At 36.8% G+C, this 17,759-nt stretch overlaps 1 protein-coding gene and 1 long non-coding RNA gene across 4 annotated transcripts in view; both read right to left on the minus strand.

The window, feature by feature from the left end:
• srp68 (signal recognition particle 68) overlaps positions 1 to 6,949 on the minus strand; it is an 87,191-nt gene extending 80,242 nt beyond the window's left edge. The window contains exons 1-5 of the mRNA XM_058777898.1: positions 6,793 to 6,949; positions 6,400 to 6,466; positions 4,206 to 4,319; positions 3,925 to 4,120; positions 3,615 to 3,697 (exon numbers count right to left, since the gene is read on the minus strand). Coding sequence (XP_058633881.1) covers positions 3,615 to 3,697; positions 3,925 to 4,120; positions 4,206 to 4,319; positions 6,400 to 6,466; positions 6,793 to 6,880 — 548 coding nt within the window. The 5' untranslated portion in view covers positions 6,881 to 6,949. The remainder of the gene's footprint in view (positions 1 to 3,614; positions 3,698 to 3,924; positions 4,121 to 4,205; positions 4,320 to 6,399; positions 6,467 to 6,792) is intronic.
• Positions 6,950 to 13,176: 6,227 nt separating this feature from the next.
• On the minus strand, positions 13,177 to 15,887 carry LOC131542611 (uncharacterized). 3 transcript variants are annotated; one of them, XR_009271747.1, is made up of 5 exons: positions 15,756 to 15,872; positions 15,082 to 15,516; positions 14,447 to 14,593; positions 13,648 to 13,770; positions 13,177 to 13,530 (listed from the first exon to the last, which is right to left on the minus strand). It is a non-coding gene; the product is annotated as an uncharacterized LOC131542611 (long non-coding RNA). The 3 variants fall into 3 exon arrangements; XR_009271746.1 differs by having other exon boundaries at positions 13,183 to 13,530; positions 15,082 to 15,155; positions 15,425 to 15,870; XR_009271745.1 differs by having other exon boundaries at positions 13,187 to 13,530; positions 15,082 to 15,155; positions 15,756 to 15,887.
• Positions 15,888 to 17,759: the final 1,872 nt, after the last annotated feature.

A 17,759-nucleotide genomic window follows, 5' to 3' on the forward strand; every position in this document is an offset into this window, starting at 1 on the left:
GATTTATTTCACTAATTCCATTCAAAAAGTGAAACTTGTATATTATATTCATTCATTACACACAGACGGATATTTTCCAAATGTTTATTTCTTTTAATTTTGATGATTAGAGCTTACAGCTTATGAAAGTCAAAAATTAGTATCTCAAAATATTAGAATATCACTTAAGACCAATACAAAGAAAGGATTTTTAGAAATCTTGACCAACTGAAAAGTATGAAAATGAAAAGTATGAGCATGTACAGCACTCAATACTTAGTTGGGGCTCCTTTTGCCTGAATTACTGCAGCAATGTGGCGTGGCATGGAGTCGATCAGTCTGTGGCACTGTTCAGGTGTTATGAGAGCCCAGGTTGCTCTGATAGTGGCCTTCAGCTCATCTGCATTGTTGGGTCTGGTGTCTCTCATCTTCCTCTTGACAATACCCCATAGATTCTCTATGGGGTTCAGGTCAGGTGAGTTTGCTGGCCAATGAAGCACAGTAACACTATGGTCATTGAACCAGCTTTTGGTACCTTTGGCAGTGTGGGCAGGTGCCAAGTCCTGCTGGAAAATGAAATCAGCATCTCCATAAAGCTTGTCAACAGAAGGAAGCACAAAGTGCTCTAAAATTTCCTGGTAGATGGCTGCATTGACTGTGGACTTCAGAAAACACAGTGGACCAACACTAGCAGATGACATGGCAGCCCAAATCATCACAGACTGTGGAAACTTAACACTGGACTTCAAGCAACATGGATTCTGTGCCTCTCCACTCTTCCTTCAGACTCTGGGACCTTGATTTCCAAATGAAATGTAAAATTTACTTTCATCTGAAAAGAGGACTTTGGACCACTGAGCAACAGTCCAGTTCTTTTTCTCCACAGCCCAGTTAAGATGCTTCTGACGTTGTCTCTGGTTCAGAAGTGGCTTGGTAGCCCTTTTCCTGAAGACGTCCGAGCGTGGTGACTCTTGATGCACTGACTCCAGCTTCAGTTCTCTCCTTGTTAAGCTCTCCCAAGTGTTTAAATCGGCTTTGCTTGACTGTATTCTCAAGCTTGCGGTCATCCCTGTTGTTTGTGCACCTTTTCCTACCTAAATTCTTCCTTCCAGTCAACTTTGCATTTAATATGCTTTGATACAGCACTCTGTAAACAGCCACACTTTTCAGTAATGACCTTCTGTGACTTACCCTCTTTGTGGAGGGCGTCAATGTTCGTCTTCTGGATCATTGCCAAGTCAGCAGTCTTCTCCATTATTGTGGTTTCAAAGAACAAGAGATACCCAGAATTTATACTGTAGGGATGGTCATTTATTCAAACTCAAATGTAAATATTCTAATATTTTGAGATACTGATTTTTGACTTTCATGAGCTGTAAGCTCTAATCATCGAAATTAAAAGAAATAAACATTTGAAATATATCAGTCTGTGTGTAATGAATGAATATAATATACAAGTTTCACTTTTTGAATGGAATTAGTGAAATAAATCAACTTTTTGATGATATTCTAATTATATGACCAGCACCTGTATATTTTTGAAAAATGTCAAAAAAAAAAAATGCCCCTCCACCCCTCAAATGAAAAAATTCCCTCACACAAGAGTCACCTAACAGGGAAATTCATTTTCAAAAATGAAATTCAGGCCCTGAATAAATATCTAAAAATCCTGATTGGAGTATCACTATAAATAATTCTACATAATAAAAAGACGACTTTAAAAAGATTGGTATTGGCAGATACTGCTTTCTGTGATCGGCAATCGGAATCAAAAAACCTGATCGGAGCACCCCTAATAATCACATTTGTTTTCTTTTTAATTTTAACAGTAAACCACTGTTGTGTAGCACTTTGTTTGCCAAAAAATAAAAGGGTTTAATTTTCATTTAAATAGGATCAATTTAATTAATGTTTTATGCCTTCATTTGATTACCAGAAAAAATTAAAACATTTCATAGGGCCCTATTGTTTAAAAAAAAATAGGACCCCATACAAAAAAGAATAGGTTTAAAATACAGGTCTGTGGTTCTTAATTTCTTTTTATTAATTTGCCATTTGTAAACTGATGTGTACTGTTAATTTTTTATAAATATCAATAGCATTTGTATTAAAACTATATTCACTGAATGTGACCCAAAAAAAAAAACGAGAATCGAATCAAGAATCGAAAGCTTGCAAATCGGAATCGAATCAGGACATCTGAAATGATACCCAGCCCTATAATTCAATGTCTAATATTTTAAAAACTGAAGCAGCACAAACAAAACTTTTACCGGCACAAACGAAGGACAAACAAACGACACTATTTGGGGTAAATTTGGAGCATTTGGGGGGGGCTGAGTGACCTCTGAATGACCTATAAATATTATTTTAATATCCAAAAACCAAAGCAGCAGAAGCGAAAATTTCTACAGCACAATCGGAGCAAAAACGATTGAGACTATTTTGTATTGGGTGGGGTGCCAACTTCACGGAGGTTCACAAAATGCAACCATTTAGATACAGTATAAAGCCCTGCTTCTAGTTGTTTGCTTTATCATGTTAAATGCTTCATTTGACTTTGGGGCACTTGAAAGATAAAAAAAAAGGTTGAGTTCACTTTAAAGTCCAGATAGTTGAATGTTGAAATGAACACACTAACAAGGAACAATACTTCTACAGTTTTCATTAATGCTACGAATGGACTCTTATTGTTAAGTGTTACCATTTAATTTCAACAGTCATGCTTAAAGATGGCCATCTTTAAATATCTACACAAGGCCATAGCATTAAAATTACATACATATGGATATTGTATTTGTACTCACACAATTTATTTGCTTCTATTTTTTAACACTTGATAATTGTCTAATCAAAAAAAAAATTAAAAAAGTTAGTCACACACCAGGCAAAAGCGCAGCGCTGTGTCTAGGAGAACTCGGAGGTATCACACACACACACCAGACGCTTTGCGTTCAAATCAAGTGGCGGTCTAAAACAATTTATTTAATCACCAAATGGACATAAGTTTGCTCCAAGAATGAACAATGTCGCATAAATGAGTTTGAAGTTCGGTTTAAAAAACACAGAGCAAGCGGAAAGTGAACGCGCGATCTATTACAGCTCTCTATATGAAGCATACAGACTTTATTAGAGCCACAGAAAGACAAACGTTTTGCTGATAAATGCACCATGCATAATTTATAGCCTAGGGTGAAGTCATTATGTACATTCACAACAATTTGGGACAAATATAATGTAATTTAATAGAAAACTATATGAATGGCGCTCTGTTCTGCCGCAGGCTTTTCTGTCGGCTGTATTTAAATGCGAGTCTGGAGTTTCCGGCTCTGTGCAGCGCGCTGTGTCACGTGTCAAAATAAAAAACACATGCTGTCAGTGATTTCTGCCTCTAGAGGCCACTCTCGTACTGTGGTCTGCTGTCATTATATTCTCACTCCAGCAACGGTTGAAAACCGGAAAACTATCGGCATGGCTTTTTGCCGATGACCGATAGTTGCGGCAATCAACTATCGGTGCCGATTAATCGGCAAAACCAATGAATCGGTCGACCTCTAGTTAATATTTCTTTACTTTTTTGCCAAGTGCAACAAATGCATCATTAATAAATACTTAGAATGAAAGGAAGCACTAACTTGCACTTGTTAAAGGCCTCCATTGCAGATTTCCATTCCTGCAGTTCAAACTGAACCATGCCATTCAGATAAGCAGTGTATGCCTGCAGAAAACATGAAAGACACTTACAGCGGAACAGAGCTCAATCAAGTCAGCGATAAGATGACCTCAGCAACTGTTAATATGGATACATTTTTTGTGATCTAATCAAAAGTAGTCAAAGATATAAAAAAAATAATTTAAAAAAAAAACTTAAAAAAAACAAAGGGTTCTGTGACTGACCCACTGAAATGACTTGTGGAGATGATCAAAATCACATATTTGTCTGACCTGAGCTTCTAGTTTGGTCTTGGCGTCCACACGGGAACTCTCACACAACTTCTCTAGCTGCTCCCCATGTTTGGCTGCCTTTCGCAGGCGAGCCAACAGGTGGAAACGCTTTCGGGGCTCAGTGTTAGCTTCCTGTTTAAGCTGCATGGCATAACTCCATGCTCGTTCTGCTTCCATTAACACTAATAACAGATGTCTGTAATAGAGAGAGAAAGGGGGGGGTCAGACCAAAGACAATATGCATCTTGTTTGCTGAACATATTTTAGGTGCTAAAGATTACCTGTTGTCTGAAAGCAACTCCACAGTCACTTTCTTCCCAGTAAACTTGTGTCTGTTGCCCATTTTAAAGCCCAAAGTCTTTCTCAATCGACGCAATCGTCTGGAGCAATAACCCCTGTAATGTCAAAAGGAGAGGACCAACATAATTCAGGGTTCCTGCAGGTATCATCAAATCTAATTTAATGCTTTTTAATGCCATTTTAAAAATGTCTAATGCCATACACGACCCATTTTTTAGTTTTAAAAAATGTTTTTACTAAACACACCACCAGTCAAAGATGTTTAATATTTTTGAAACAAGTATCTTCTGCTCACCAAGACTGCAGTAATAGTAATATTGAGAAATATTTAAATGTAAAATAAATGTTTTCTATGTGAATGTGTTAAAATATAATTTATTTCTGTGATCAAAGCTGAATTTTCAGCATCATTACTCCAGTCTTCTGTGTCACATGATCCTTCAGAAATCATTCTACTATGCTGATTTGCTGCTCTGTTATGATTATTGGTGCTCAATCATTAATAACGGTTCTTATTATCATCAATATTGAACATTTTTTTCTGCTTTATATTTTTGTGTAAATCTTGATACATTTTACTTTTCAGCATAAATGTAATAAATTTCAGCATAAATAATTTTTCAAATAAATCAGCATTTATTTGAAATAAAATATTTTCTAACATTATAAATGTCTTTACTATCACTTTTGATCAATTTAATTTAACCTTGTTGAATAAAAGTATTTATAAAAAAAAATAAATAAAAAAAAATTGTTTCCACAAAAAAAATGAATAAGCACAACTGTTTTCTATATTGATAATCAGACATGTTTCCTGAGAAGCAAATCGTCAAATATGATCATTTCACAATATTACTGTTTTTTATTGTATTTTTGATCAAATAAATGTAGCCTTAGTAAACATAAGAGACTTCTTTCAAAAACATAAAAAAAATATTAATGATCCCAAACTTTGACCAGTTATAGGCCTATGTTTTAAATTAACCATTCAATTTGACAATGCAATGATAATAATCTTGGACATGTGAGAAAATCTATATAATTTAACTATCACTTCTATATCAGTTCCTACTTACTGAAATCAGCATATTTGTGATATTAAATTGATTTCCAAGGTGTTTTTTTTTTAACTAAGGAAAGGGCAATTTTTTCCTAATCAAATAAAAATGTTTGCAATATCTTTCATATAAAATTCTTACATTTCATTACTGAATTTACATTGCAAAATTACAACTGCATGAATAATTTTATGAGCTTAGTGTTTTATATCATTTTTAATATACAAATATGAAAAGTTGGAAAAAAATGCAGTGATGCTTTAAAATATGAGACTAACCCGCCAGTAAGTGGCGTCAAGTGATTATGTTAATCAGTGAACATTTAAATCATTAGTTCAAGCGATTAATTCAGACGGCTGATTCGTTCAAGAATCAAGAAAGTGCCCATCTTTACAAATGGATCACTGAATCATGGACTTAAATTATGTAATTCGGTAACGAAACACCGCGTGCTGCTCGAAGATTAGTGAATGATTATTACTCGTTTATAGAGTGAATAAAATCAATGTCAAATCTGCAATCGTGCTGATATTTGGGAATCAACACTCTCTTGGTCGTTGCTTAGAATACATCATATGGTATAAATATAAAAACTCGATTTCTACCGCAGTATGTTTGTTCTAGGTGTCGTCTGTGCTGTTGCGCTCATTTGTTTTGATTTCTCCACGAGATTCGCGCACACACACAGGCTGCGCGAGCTTCAACATGTGCGACCTTGTTACTGTCAATACATTATTCATCATCAATCGTCATTTACGCCGAAATTGCTCAATTGCTCAATTGCTTTCCGACTTTACAAAATTAACATTCTTTGCTCTTAAGCCCGATGTACATATTATGCGACAGCAAATTAAAAAGTTATTAGGATTATGAAAGCGCTATATTCAAAATAAACTGGTAATATTTTTATTCAAAAACATTAACATTTTTTAATGCCTGTAGAAATAAACTTAATCACTTTTAATGCTATTTAAGGATTTAATTTTCGCAAAATCAATTTAATGACGTTAATGCTTTTTAATGTCCCTCGGAAACCCTGATAATTTCAGGAAAATTCTGTCTTCATTTCACTCAAAAAAAATAAATAAAATAAAATAAAAAATCTGTTCAACCTCACCTGTAGCGCTGGTAATCCCCATGCCTGAGTCCATGCTGCTGCTGAGAGTCCTTAATGATCTGCAGGACTGAAGTCAGTGCTAAGGACAATAAACCTAGGACATTTAAATTTAACTGCTGCATGCTGGGATCTTAAAGTACTACCAAAAGTGCATACTGCAAGAACTACACACTTAAATTAAACATCATCCACTACTTCATATACATTGCAACACTGCAATGTATATGAAAACCCGACTGAAACTCTTGACTATACAGAAGACTCCACTTAACCAGTCAGTACTTGTGTGACACGTATCCCGTAAGACCCCCGTATAACTGTCTCCACTAAACTGATAAATTAATGCTGATTCCCAGTACTAGCTAATAACTAGCGATTTAACAGTGCGGATACTCTCCAGGCCAAGACTCTCGTCGATGCTATTCTCTTTATTTTCCTCCATTTGCTGTGTTTTCACCTCATTCTGCTGCTCCGCGGCCATTTTCAGTAAGCACACGTCTGAAAAACCAGCGGATGAGGATAATTCGTCTTCCTCGTTCCACTATTATATGGCTGTCTTGCAAACAAAATAGCATTACCGCCACCTACTGTGCTGTAGCATGAACGTAACAAACTACATACAGTCATGGTCAGAGTTGTTGGATAACCTTGGTAAATATGATTTAAAAAAAGACTGTGAAAATAAATCTGCATTGTTTACCCATTTGATATTCCATTCAAATTAATAAAAGAAAAATCTTAGAAAAAAAAATTAAGTGGGGGAAAATTCGTTTCACATTATGAAATAAATATTTTTCCATAATACACAATGGCCACAGTTGTTGGTATCTTTAGAAATTGTATAAACAAAATATCTCTAAAGTATATTCCCATTCTCATTCATATTTACATTTTTATATTTATATTTCATATTTACATCCAGGAATATGAGATAAATAAATGTATATATAATTTTATTTGGAAAAATAAGCATCATTATTTGAATAAAAACACTTTGTAATCCATTTATCCAAGATGGGCTAAATGTACTTGATTTTGAAATATCGAACACTATTTTTAAAACTAAGTGGATACAAAATAATATTCGTTCAAAAGATAAGCTATGGTATTACAACCCTAACATTATTTTGGAAAAAGTAGGTGGTATTGAATTTCTCCTTAATTGTAATTTTAATTAATTAAACTTTCCAATTTTCACAAACAGGCATTGTTATCATGGATGATTATATACAAATACAATTTTTCCCCTCACAAATGCTTAATTTGGAATAATAAAATTACACATTTTTTTGTTAATTGGTTTAGAAACAATGTTTTGTTGGTTTCACAACTTTTAAATAGTAACGGTCATGTGCTTTAAGATTGTTTATCATATATATTTATCCATATTTATATAATTGCAAAATTTTGAAGACACTGACTTGAAGTGTGTTTTCTGTAAAGAGAAAATTAGAGTATTGTCCATTTATTTTATTATTGTGTTTATTCAAAATTATTTTGATGTGATTTGTTTTTTTGTTTTTTGTTTTGTTTTTGTCAAACAAAGTACGAATATTGAATTGCAACTCAAAGAAAAGGATGTTTTATATTTTTATGAGTGTACTGTTGACTTCAAAATTTGGTATATTGTGAATTTACTCATTATATATGGAAAATTCTTTATTCACAAATGTAAATGGGCAGTGAAAAAAACTAATTTTACTCATTTTAAAATAGAAATAGGTCACTATCTGTACACGTTAAAAGAAGCAAGAAATAACTACAGTGGCCAAGAGAGCTCAACGCGCTGCAAATAGAAAAAACACCTGCAAATTAAGAAAACAACTTCATCAATTTTACAACACACGTGCTGCAAATGTTCACAACACAACCAAATAAAGAAACACTGCAAATAGAAAAAAACACCTGCAAATTAAGAAAACAACTTTGTCAATTTGACAACATGCACTGCAAATGCTCACAACACAACCAAATAAAGAAACGCACTGCAAATATTCACAACACAACCAAACAAAGAAATGCGCTGCAAATAATATTCTTTATTTGGCATTTGCAGGACATGCTGCCAAATTACCAAATTGATGAAGATGTTTTTTTGATTTGCTGGTGCTTTTTCTATTTGCATGTGTTTTCTGAAGTTGCAGTGCATTGAGCTCTCTCGGCCACCGTAAATAACAAAGCGAAAAAAATTTTAATTATTACTTATTACCATATTATTATTACCATAGCTGGCCTTAAATCTACTCTTTGAATAATTAATTATTTGTACTTTCTTATTGCTTATTTTATTCATATATATTTTAGTTTTTATTTATTATTGTATTTGTTTTGATGTAATTTATATGTTATTGCCCTTGAATGTTCTTTGTTCTAAAAACTGCAATAAAAAAGAGGGGAAAATAAAAAGATTATCCAGCCATGAATTCCCCTTTCACAGAAGTAGGCCATAAATATGATGGCAGAATTAGGCTTGTTTGAGATGAGCAAAATCTGCGCAGAACCGATCACCGGTGATCACCGCTAGATGCATGCCGGTTAGAAAAGTGTCCAAGTTACGTCCGCCTAGCTCTGATGTCATGCTGACTTGTGCCAAAAAATTCTCGTGACGGCGAGGCGGCTGTGTCAGATTGAGCAGTAGCGAGCAGTTTCTAGGCTTGTTTGAGATGCGCCTCACCTCGCCTGAAATGTAGGTGAGAGTAGGCGGCTGCAGTGAGGGGAGGAGTGAAATAAGCTCAGTCAAGACGGACAGTTCTGACCTCTCAAAGTGGAACAGATACCAACGAGATCAAAGGCAGATATCGCGTTATTCTCACTCATATGCTGTGCTGCTGATAAACATATAATTTCAGTTCTGTTGCTTTTATATGAATATAAATATGATGAACAAGACACTCAAAGTGCTTGCTATTTAATTCCATACGAAAGGCGTATTTATCATCCATTTTTATTTTAATTCAAACATGTATTTTATATTTTTATAGAAAATATGACAACAATCACATATCACTAGTTCAAACTTATGCACCCTCCAGAAGCTTGCGTTCTGCAAGTGAACGACGCCTTGTGGTGCCATCACAAAGAGGTACCAAATCTCTCTCACGGACCTTTTACTGGACTGTGCCCATCTGGTGGAATGACCTCCCGATCTCAATTCGTAAAGCTGAGTCTTTAGCCATTTTCAAAAATCATCTAAAGACACATCTTTTTCGCCAGCACCTGACCAACTAATACTAACACTTACCTATTATGTCTGTCTGTCTTAAAAAAAAAAAAAAAAACTAGCTACGTCTACTGTGCTGGACTAACTGAGACTTGTGGCACTTGTATACTGCTGCACTCTCGATGGTCTGATTGCTTCTATTGTTCTCATTTGTACTTCGCTTTGGATAAAAGCTTCTGCTAAATGATTAAATGTAAAATGTAAATGTAAAATATCTCACACAGAGATAGCACTGTCATAGTGTTTGGGAATATTCATGCACAATTTAATATAATAGCATGAAATCAGATTTAAAAAATAAAACATTTTAGAAGAGAACACAGCATCACGGTTGTCTGGACCAATGAGCATTAAGCTGTGTCGTCAGTCAGTCTTTCCCATCATGCTTTTGGTCAGCGCAGTCGGTGGAGAGCAACTGTGCGCGACTGCTCAATCTGCACTCGCGAGAGTTTTTTGGCACAGGTCAGCATGACATGACTCGGCCATAACTCGGACACTTTTCTAACCTGCATGCATCTCGTGGTGATCACCGGTGATCGGTTCTGCGCAGATTTTGCTCATCTCAAACCATAGACTGTAAAAAAAAAAATGGACGTAGTATCCGTGACGTCACTTGTAGGTTTCTGAAGAGCATTTTTGAAGCCTAAAGTGGGCGGAGCCGAACGCCGCCGTCTTGGAAGCGCGTCACCGTGCGTCACTCCCGGATAATCGAAAATGGGCAAAAAGGCGGGACGTGGGTGAAGCTGAGCTGAAACCACGCCCCTCTATAGACGGTTTCATCAGGCTCACGCGCCTGGACCTAAATTAACTTCCGGTCTGTGTTTGTTTATCGGTCTTGTTAGTGGCGCCTGCTACAAAGGCAATTAAAGTTAAAGTGATGAGTAATGAAGTTGGGCTCAGGTTGTTGTGCTGTGGGATGTGTTTCACATACACTTATTTATTTGTGGCGACCCGCCATGATATCAAAACTGACCGATTTTCCAAAAGGCTTCGTTGAATAAACATGAGCACGTAAAGCATGTTTAAAAATCAAAACGAGGCGCAGGTGTTTTTATATCACTGTATTTCTGAAGGAACACTGTCTTTAGAAAATGTTCGATGTCATTTTCATTTCATCTGGCATGCCTGATAAAGCAGCGTTTGTAAGCTCAATAGGCTTGTTTGAGATGAGCAAAATCTGCGCAGAACCGATCACCGGTTAGAAAAGTGTCCGAGTTATGTCCGCCTTGCTCTGATGTCATGCTGACGTGTGCCAAAAAACTCTCGCGACGGCGGCTGTGTCGGATTGAGCAGTCCCGCGCAGTTGCTCTCCACCGACTGCGCTGATCAGCATGATGGGAAACGACTGACTGACGACTGTTCTCTTCTAAAATGTTTTATTTTTTTAAATCTGATTTCATGCAATTATGTATTTAAATTGTGCATGAATATTCCCAAACACTGACAGTGCGATCTCTGTGTGAGATATGTGATTGTTGTCATATTTTCTATAAAAATACATGTTTGAATTAAAATAAAAATGGATGTTAAATACGCCTTTCGTATGGAATTAAATAGCAAGCACTTTGAGTGTCTTGTTCATCATATTTATATTCATATAAAAGCAACATAACTGAAATTATATCATGTTTATCAGCAGCACAGTGCATGAGTGAGAATAACGCGATATCTGCCTTTGATCTCGTTGGTATCTGTTCCACTTCGAGAGGTCAGAACTGTCCGTCTTGACTGCGCTTATTTCACTCCTCCCCTCACTGCAGCCGCCTACTCTCGCCTGTAGGCGAGGCGAGGCACATCTCAAACAAGCCTAATGCTGCTTTGTGTAATGTACAGCCCAACAGCCGTTTCCGGGGAAACCTCTAGTTTTCCCGCTTTACCCGCCTCCTGCTGCCAGAGAATGAATTTGCATTTTTAATAAGTCCGTCCAAGTAGTTATCGCTGCATCTCAGTCCGTCTAATTTATGCAGCAAACATATTTTGCTTGTTATCAAAACATAATCTACTCTAGAGTAGGGCTGGGCGATATGGCTGAAAACTGTATCACGATATCAGTGTTTCATATCGGTCGATATCGATAATTATTGATATTTTTTATGACCCATTTAAAATAATGGGTCATAAAATATTTATAAATAAGGACCAGGAAAAAGATATATTACATTGAAACATTTTTATTTTAAACTTAACCTTCCTCTGATCATAATCCCCTCAGTTATTAAGACAGAAATGTAAACAACCATGGAAAACAAATAATTAAAATGTAAACATAAGTCTAAAGTCACAATGAACACTTAACAATTATCTCTTAACATTTAAGGTGCAAAATGAAAGAAAATGTAAGAAATGTTTAATAAAGTGTAATAAAATAGTGCAAAGTGTTAAATATAAACAGAGAAACCTGAGAATTTTGTCCCAAGTTTAGTGCTAGGAAGTTCACTAGCTATTCACCTTTTGGTGAATAAAGTGTTTTTAAAATATGTGCAGTGTTTTGTAAACATAAATAAAACTGAGGTAAACTGAGATGCATCTGTAATATAAAAAAACAAACCTGATACAGTACAGTAACATTGTTTGAAATATAAAACCTGCAGAAATATGAAAAAGTAACTCTTCAAGTTATTCTTACTCTAATCATATTTGAAGTTGGTGGTCTGCTGCTTGTGCGGTGTTGCAGCTACAGATGTTGTTGGTTGAATACGGCTGTGCTCCAAAGGGTGAGCGCGGCTAAGGTGGTACATCAAGTTCGTGGTATTACCAGTCTTGGCGGGGACGACGGTCTTGCATAATTTGCAGACGACATTGGTCTGACTACGGTCAGACTTATAATATCCAAAAAACTGCCATACTGGCGAGCTGACTTTTCCTCTTTTATTTACAATTTCCTCGCTCGCTGCGGCACTCATTTTCTGCTTATGAAAAGGAATCCAGCAGACCAGCACGAGACAACGATATGGCGCAACCAAACTGATACTGTTACATGATTGGCTGTTAGCGTGTCACTCGATCCCTACGTTGCTAGGTTACCAGAGAGCAGTGCCTTTGTTAATGCAACCTGTTTTCTTCCGACAAAGAATAAAAAATATCGAACGTTTTATCGAACACATTTTTATTGATATTGATATCGATCACGTGTCTATCGCGATACATATCGTTATCGTTTTATCGCCCAGCCCTACTCTAGAGGGACTTAGCTGTTGTTACTGATTGTATTTGGATGTCTACCGGAAGTTAAGTTAGGGCCACAAAAGCTCCACATGGGGCCCACACGGGTTAACCAGGTAGCTCCCATTTGGTGCCTATATGAGTCTGCCTACATGGGTTAGTGATGGGACCCAGCTAGGTCTTATGTAGGTCTCTTATGGGCCACAACAAGTATACACATGGGCTAACATTTGTCTGTTTGGGTTACCTTATTTTACAGTACACCCCTAAATACAAACATTACATTAAATCCACTAAAATGCTAAAGGTATTCAATAAACAGAAACCAGTAGTTCATGCTTTTAAGCAAAGTTTATTTGGAATAATTTAAACATTACCATTATAACTTGTACATTCACAACTTTATAAAACAAGTAAATATAAAAAATTTTTTTTAAAAAAGAGTTAATTTTAAGCTCCTGAAAAACTTTATTTCTTGTAAAAATAAAAATCTTCATAACTTGTATTCTGCATGCTTTAAACAAGGTTTCGTTGGAATAATTTGAACATGACCATTATAACTTGTGTATTTACAACTTTATAAAACATAAGCATCTTAAAAAAAGTTAAAGTGAAGCTCCTGCCAAACATTATTTGGAATAACTTGTATCGTTTGTATACACATATCTGAAAACTCTAAAATACATTTCACAAACAAACAAACCAACCGTGCAGCTCCTCACACCTCTGTCCTCGCTCTCCCAACGGCCCTTTGAAAAGACAACAATTAATGAACCACTGTGCCACTTTTTCAGTTAAAACTGACGATTCTTGTCTTTTTAAAGATTGTATTTCCATTTAATAATCACAAATATCTTAAGACTTACCTATCTTACTCTCTACTACGTGACTTTGCAGAGCGGTTTCCTCCCGTCACCGATGAGCCACTTTGACGCTGACTTTCCTCCTCTTTTCTGGTAATTTGGTTAAGAGAATTTTTTTCAAGCTTCCTGTAAAGCACATCAAAAGCATTAAAGATAGATTAAATTCCATATTTAAGCCCTTGCAATAAATAAGCAGTCATCTCCATTTTTACATTTTTTCAGGATGTACAATAATGGTATCGGATATAATATTCTATCATAAATGGATTTGTGTAAACAAGGGCACAGGGCAACATTTAAAGGCATAGTTCACACAAAAAAATTTATTTGTCTCATTTAATCACAAATGTCAAAATCTGAAATTTTCTTTAAAAAATAATTTTTATCAGGCAAATATAGGTCATCATTCAATTCATTGCCATTACAGTGAAGTAACTGAACATAAACATAAGAGCCTGAAAATTTCAGACGGTTTTTGCATCTGATGTCTTCATTTGTTCTTATTTTATTACCACTTCACTTGTATTAGTATACTTGTCTTTAATAAAGTTTGAATGTTATTTATTATAAACTCTTTTTGTGATCGCTTCACCACAAATGAACAGTTACTTATCACGAAAATAAGCAGTACACCTGGTTCATATTCTCATAATTTTGGGGTATTGCTTGTCCAAATATGGACAATTATTTGTATTCAATCAATCTGATTTGATTCCACTGATTTATGAAGAACAAACTCAACTCTACCAAATAACCTCTGTTTGCACATGAACGTTAATAATCCAACAGCAAGTAAACATACCTTATACAACCTCAAGCAGTCTGAGCCCCTGAAACTCTCACTTTCCATGCCGGCCAACAAAATTGAACTCTCTTGATGCAGGGTGGTCCAAAAGGAAGGCCCTCATTCTTCTCCTGGCTTCATCCACAGTACTGCCACCACAGCAACCTAATGGAAAACAAGATTATTATTATTGGGGAGACAATACAAAAAAATTAACCCTGAATAATTGCAATTACATTTCCCCCAGATCTACTGTGTGTATCAAGTCCATACAAGTCTATTACTCACAACTCCTATGGAACACTTCCATAATTCCTATGCAGTTAACGTTACCTCTGTAACAGACGTTTTATACTTGTACTACAATTGTGTTGCCTGTGCTACAAAAACATTCTCTATAGCAAAACAGCTACAGTACTGTGAAAATGTGTTAGGCCACCATTACATTTGTTGTTTTGGAAATGGTATAATGATTATCTCAGAGTTTTTTTATTAGAATACAACAAGAAAATACAGCTAATTTATAGGCAGTATTAAAAAAAATGAAAGAAACAAAATGGTGGCCTAAGACTTCTGCACAGTACTGTAACTTAGGTGCAAAAACGTTAACGTTCAGCCCTGTGAACCTGCTAAATGATTATGTTAGAACATACCACTTGTTTCTGGAAGTTGGGGTCTGCCAATTTCTGCTCCACTGCATCAACATCCAAGACCGTCCGATTACTTTCTGTAAGAAAAATGCTTATTACTTTAAAAAAATTAAAATTCTAATTTAGGCAAAAACATTTGTATAGTCATAATAATTTGTATGATTTGTAATAACACCCGAATGCAAACTGTTGCAGATTTATATAAGGCAGAAACTCCTGTTTGCATGATAAATATTCAATATTGTTGTACTATTATTGTATTTTATGTATTGTTAAAAGTACAACAGCCTTGTTTACTGTTCAAATGGAGATCTGTCCCAGGCTAACGTACCTTATTTACACTAACCTTAGCTTCTCTGCTATAAGCCATTTCACATCGTCGTCGTAATCTTCCTGTATCGTGAGCACACAGCCCATTGCCAAACTCTGCAGTTTGAGCTTTTTTAGTGTTTTTTTTGTTTGTTTGTTTGTTTTAGAGGGCGTAGGGAACATCAATACAGCATTATCGTTTAACGTTAGACATTGGCGCCAGAAATAAGAGGAAAAATATGGCGCGATCTGAGTATGAAGTCTAAATTGTAACGTGACAAAAACCAAGTTATTTCGGTTAACATCATGGTTTGAAAACAATGTAATTACATGCTCTACATTTTCAGTTTTAAAATTGTAATTCTTACCTTGGTTACACTGACGGCAAACGTCTTCTCTCGAAAATTACAGCAAAGCAGTCAGAGAGCAGTAATGGCGTCGGCGCGATGCAGCGCGTGCTGCGTGGGGGATGGGAATTGCTGAATGAAATCTCGCGGGATCCACACTGCATGCAGATCGAGGCAGGGCTGCATCTCGCGGTAGTTTGATGTCGTGGGGAATGGGATCTCGATGGAACTCGGGAGATCTCGAGTTGTCAGCACAAATAAAGTGGCAGCATTTTTTTTTTTTTTTTTGGCTAAATGTCAGTGGAAAATTGGGTAGAATGAGTATTGGAATCATAGACTGTAATAAAAAAAAGGAGTTTTTTTTTTTTGATTAAAGTAATCCAAGTGTCAAAACAACAACAAAAATAATTTTAAAGACACATATGTGCATATATATTCATGTAATCACCCCATGGGATTAATTATTTTTGCACTTGTATATTTGATAAAACAAATAGGGTCCCATGTGCAGCCCATTTTGAGCCCATGCACACATTTCCCATTAATTACCCAACTGGGAACCACATGGGAGTCCACCTGGGTTCACCCATGTGGGTCCTAGCTAGATAAGATGCCCACCTGTTCACCCATCTGGGTCCTAGCTGGGTCACCCAAGTGGGCCCCAGATAAGATGCCCACCTGGGTTCACCCATGTGGTCCTAGATGGGCCACCCAAGTGGGCCCCAGATAAGATGCCCACCTGGGTTCACCCATGTTGGTCCTAGATGGGCCACCCAAGTGGGCCCCAGATAAGATGCCCACCTGGGTTCACCCATGTGGGTCCTAGATGGGCCACCCAAGTGGGCCCCAGATAAGATGCCCACCTGGGTTCACCCATGTGGGTCCTAGCTAGATAAGATGCCCACCTGGGTTCACCCATGTGGGTCCTAGCTGGGCCACCCAAGTGGGCCCCAGATAAGATGCCCACCTGGGTTCACCCATGTGGGTCCTAGATGGGCCACCCAAGTGGGCCCCAGATAAGATGCCCACCTGGGTTCACCCATGTGGGTCCTAGATGGGCCACCCAAGTGGGCCCCAGATAAGATGCCCACCTGGGTTCACCCATGTGGGTCCTAGCTGGGCCACCCAAGTGGGCCCCAGATAAGATGCCCACCTGGGTTCACCCATGTGGGTCCTAGCTGGGCCACCCAAGTGGGCCCCAGATAAGATGCCCATTTTGAGCCCATGCCCACTCTGTACCCCTGTAGCCCATGTGAAACCCATGTGGGCCCCACATTAACATGTTTGCTGGGTAGCTATATAGACCAAAATCATTTTTTGTACCAGGTAAACATATTTTTTTCTGCTGTAAAGTTGGCCATTTTAACATGGGGAGTCTATGGGATTGACTCCCTTTTGAAGCCAGCCTCCAGCGGCCAGTCGATGAATTGCAGTTTTAGTCACTTCCGTGTTGGTTTCACGAGAGAGAGCGGGAGGTTGCCGCTTGTCTCAAACAAGCCTGCTAGTTTTCACGTGACATCACACCCTTATAGGAACGCCCACCTGGCGGGCAAAACAAAGCTTTGCTCCACTGACCGCCAGCTATTTTTAGGCAGTTTGCATAATAATGTAGTGAAACGTAGATATTCCCATAGAAAACCATTAGAAGGAAAACACTGAACCGTTAAGCGGACTGCGTTCATATTCCGGCCTTATCTGCTTGACTGTGTAAACTATGCATCATTAATGTAGTGATTACTGAATTTGATCTTTTAATATTACTGTTTTAAATATATTAAGGCACTTTAATTGTTTTTACAACATTTTGTCGCAGTTTATGATTGAAATATTGCCAATTAATTAAATATGCTTAATATGGATTGCAAATGGCCAAAACTTGCATTTTGTCCAGAAATACCTTTGTTTTATTCTTTTGCGGCTGGGAAACGGATGAAAAATTGAAACGCTTGTGCTGCAGTTCTATGGGTTCTATGTGTTTTTCCAAATAAAAGCCAAATGTTAACCATAAGTTAACACATTCCATGG

This window comes from Onychostoma macrolepis, chromosome 06, assembly GCF_012432095.1.
Source record: "Onychostoma macrolepis isolate SWU-2019 chromosome 06, ASM1243209v1, whole genome shotgun sequence".
NCBI lineage: Eukaryota > Metazoa > Chordata > Actinopteri > Cypriniformes > Cyprinidae > Onychostoma > Onychostoma macrolepis.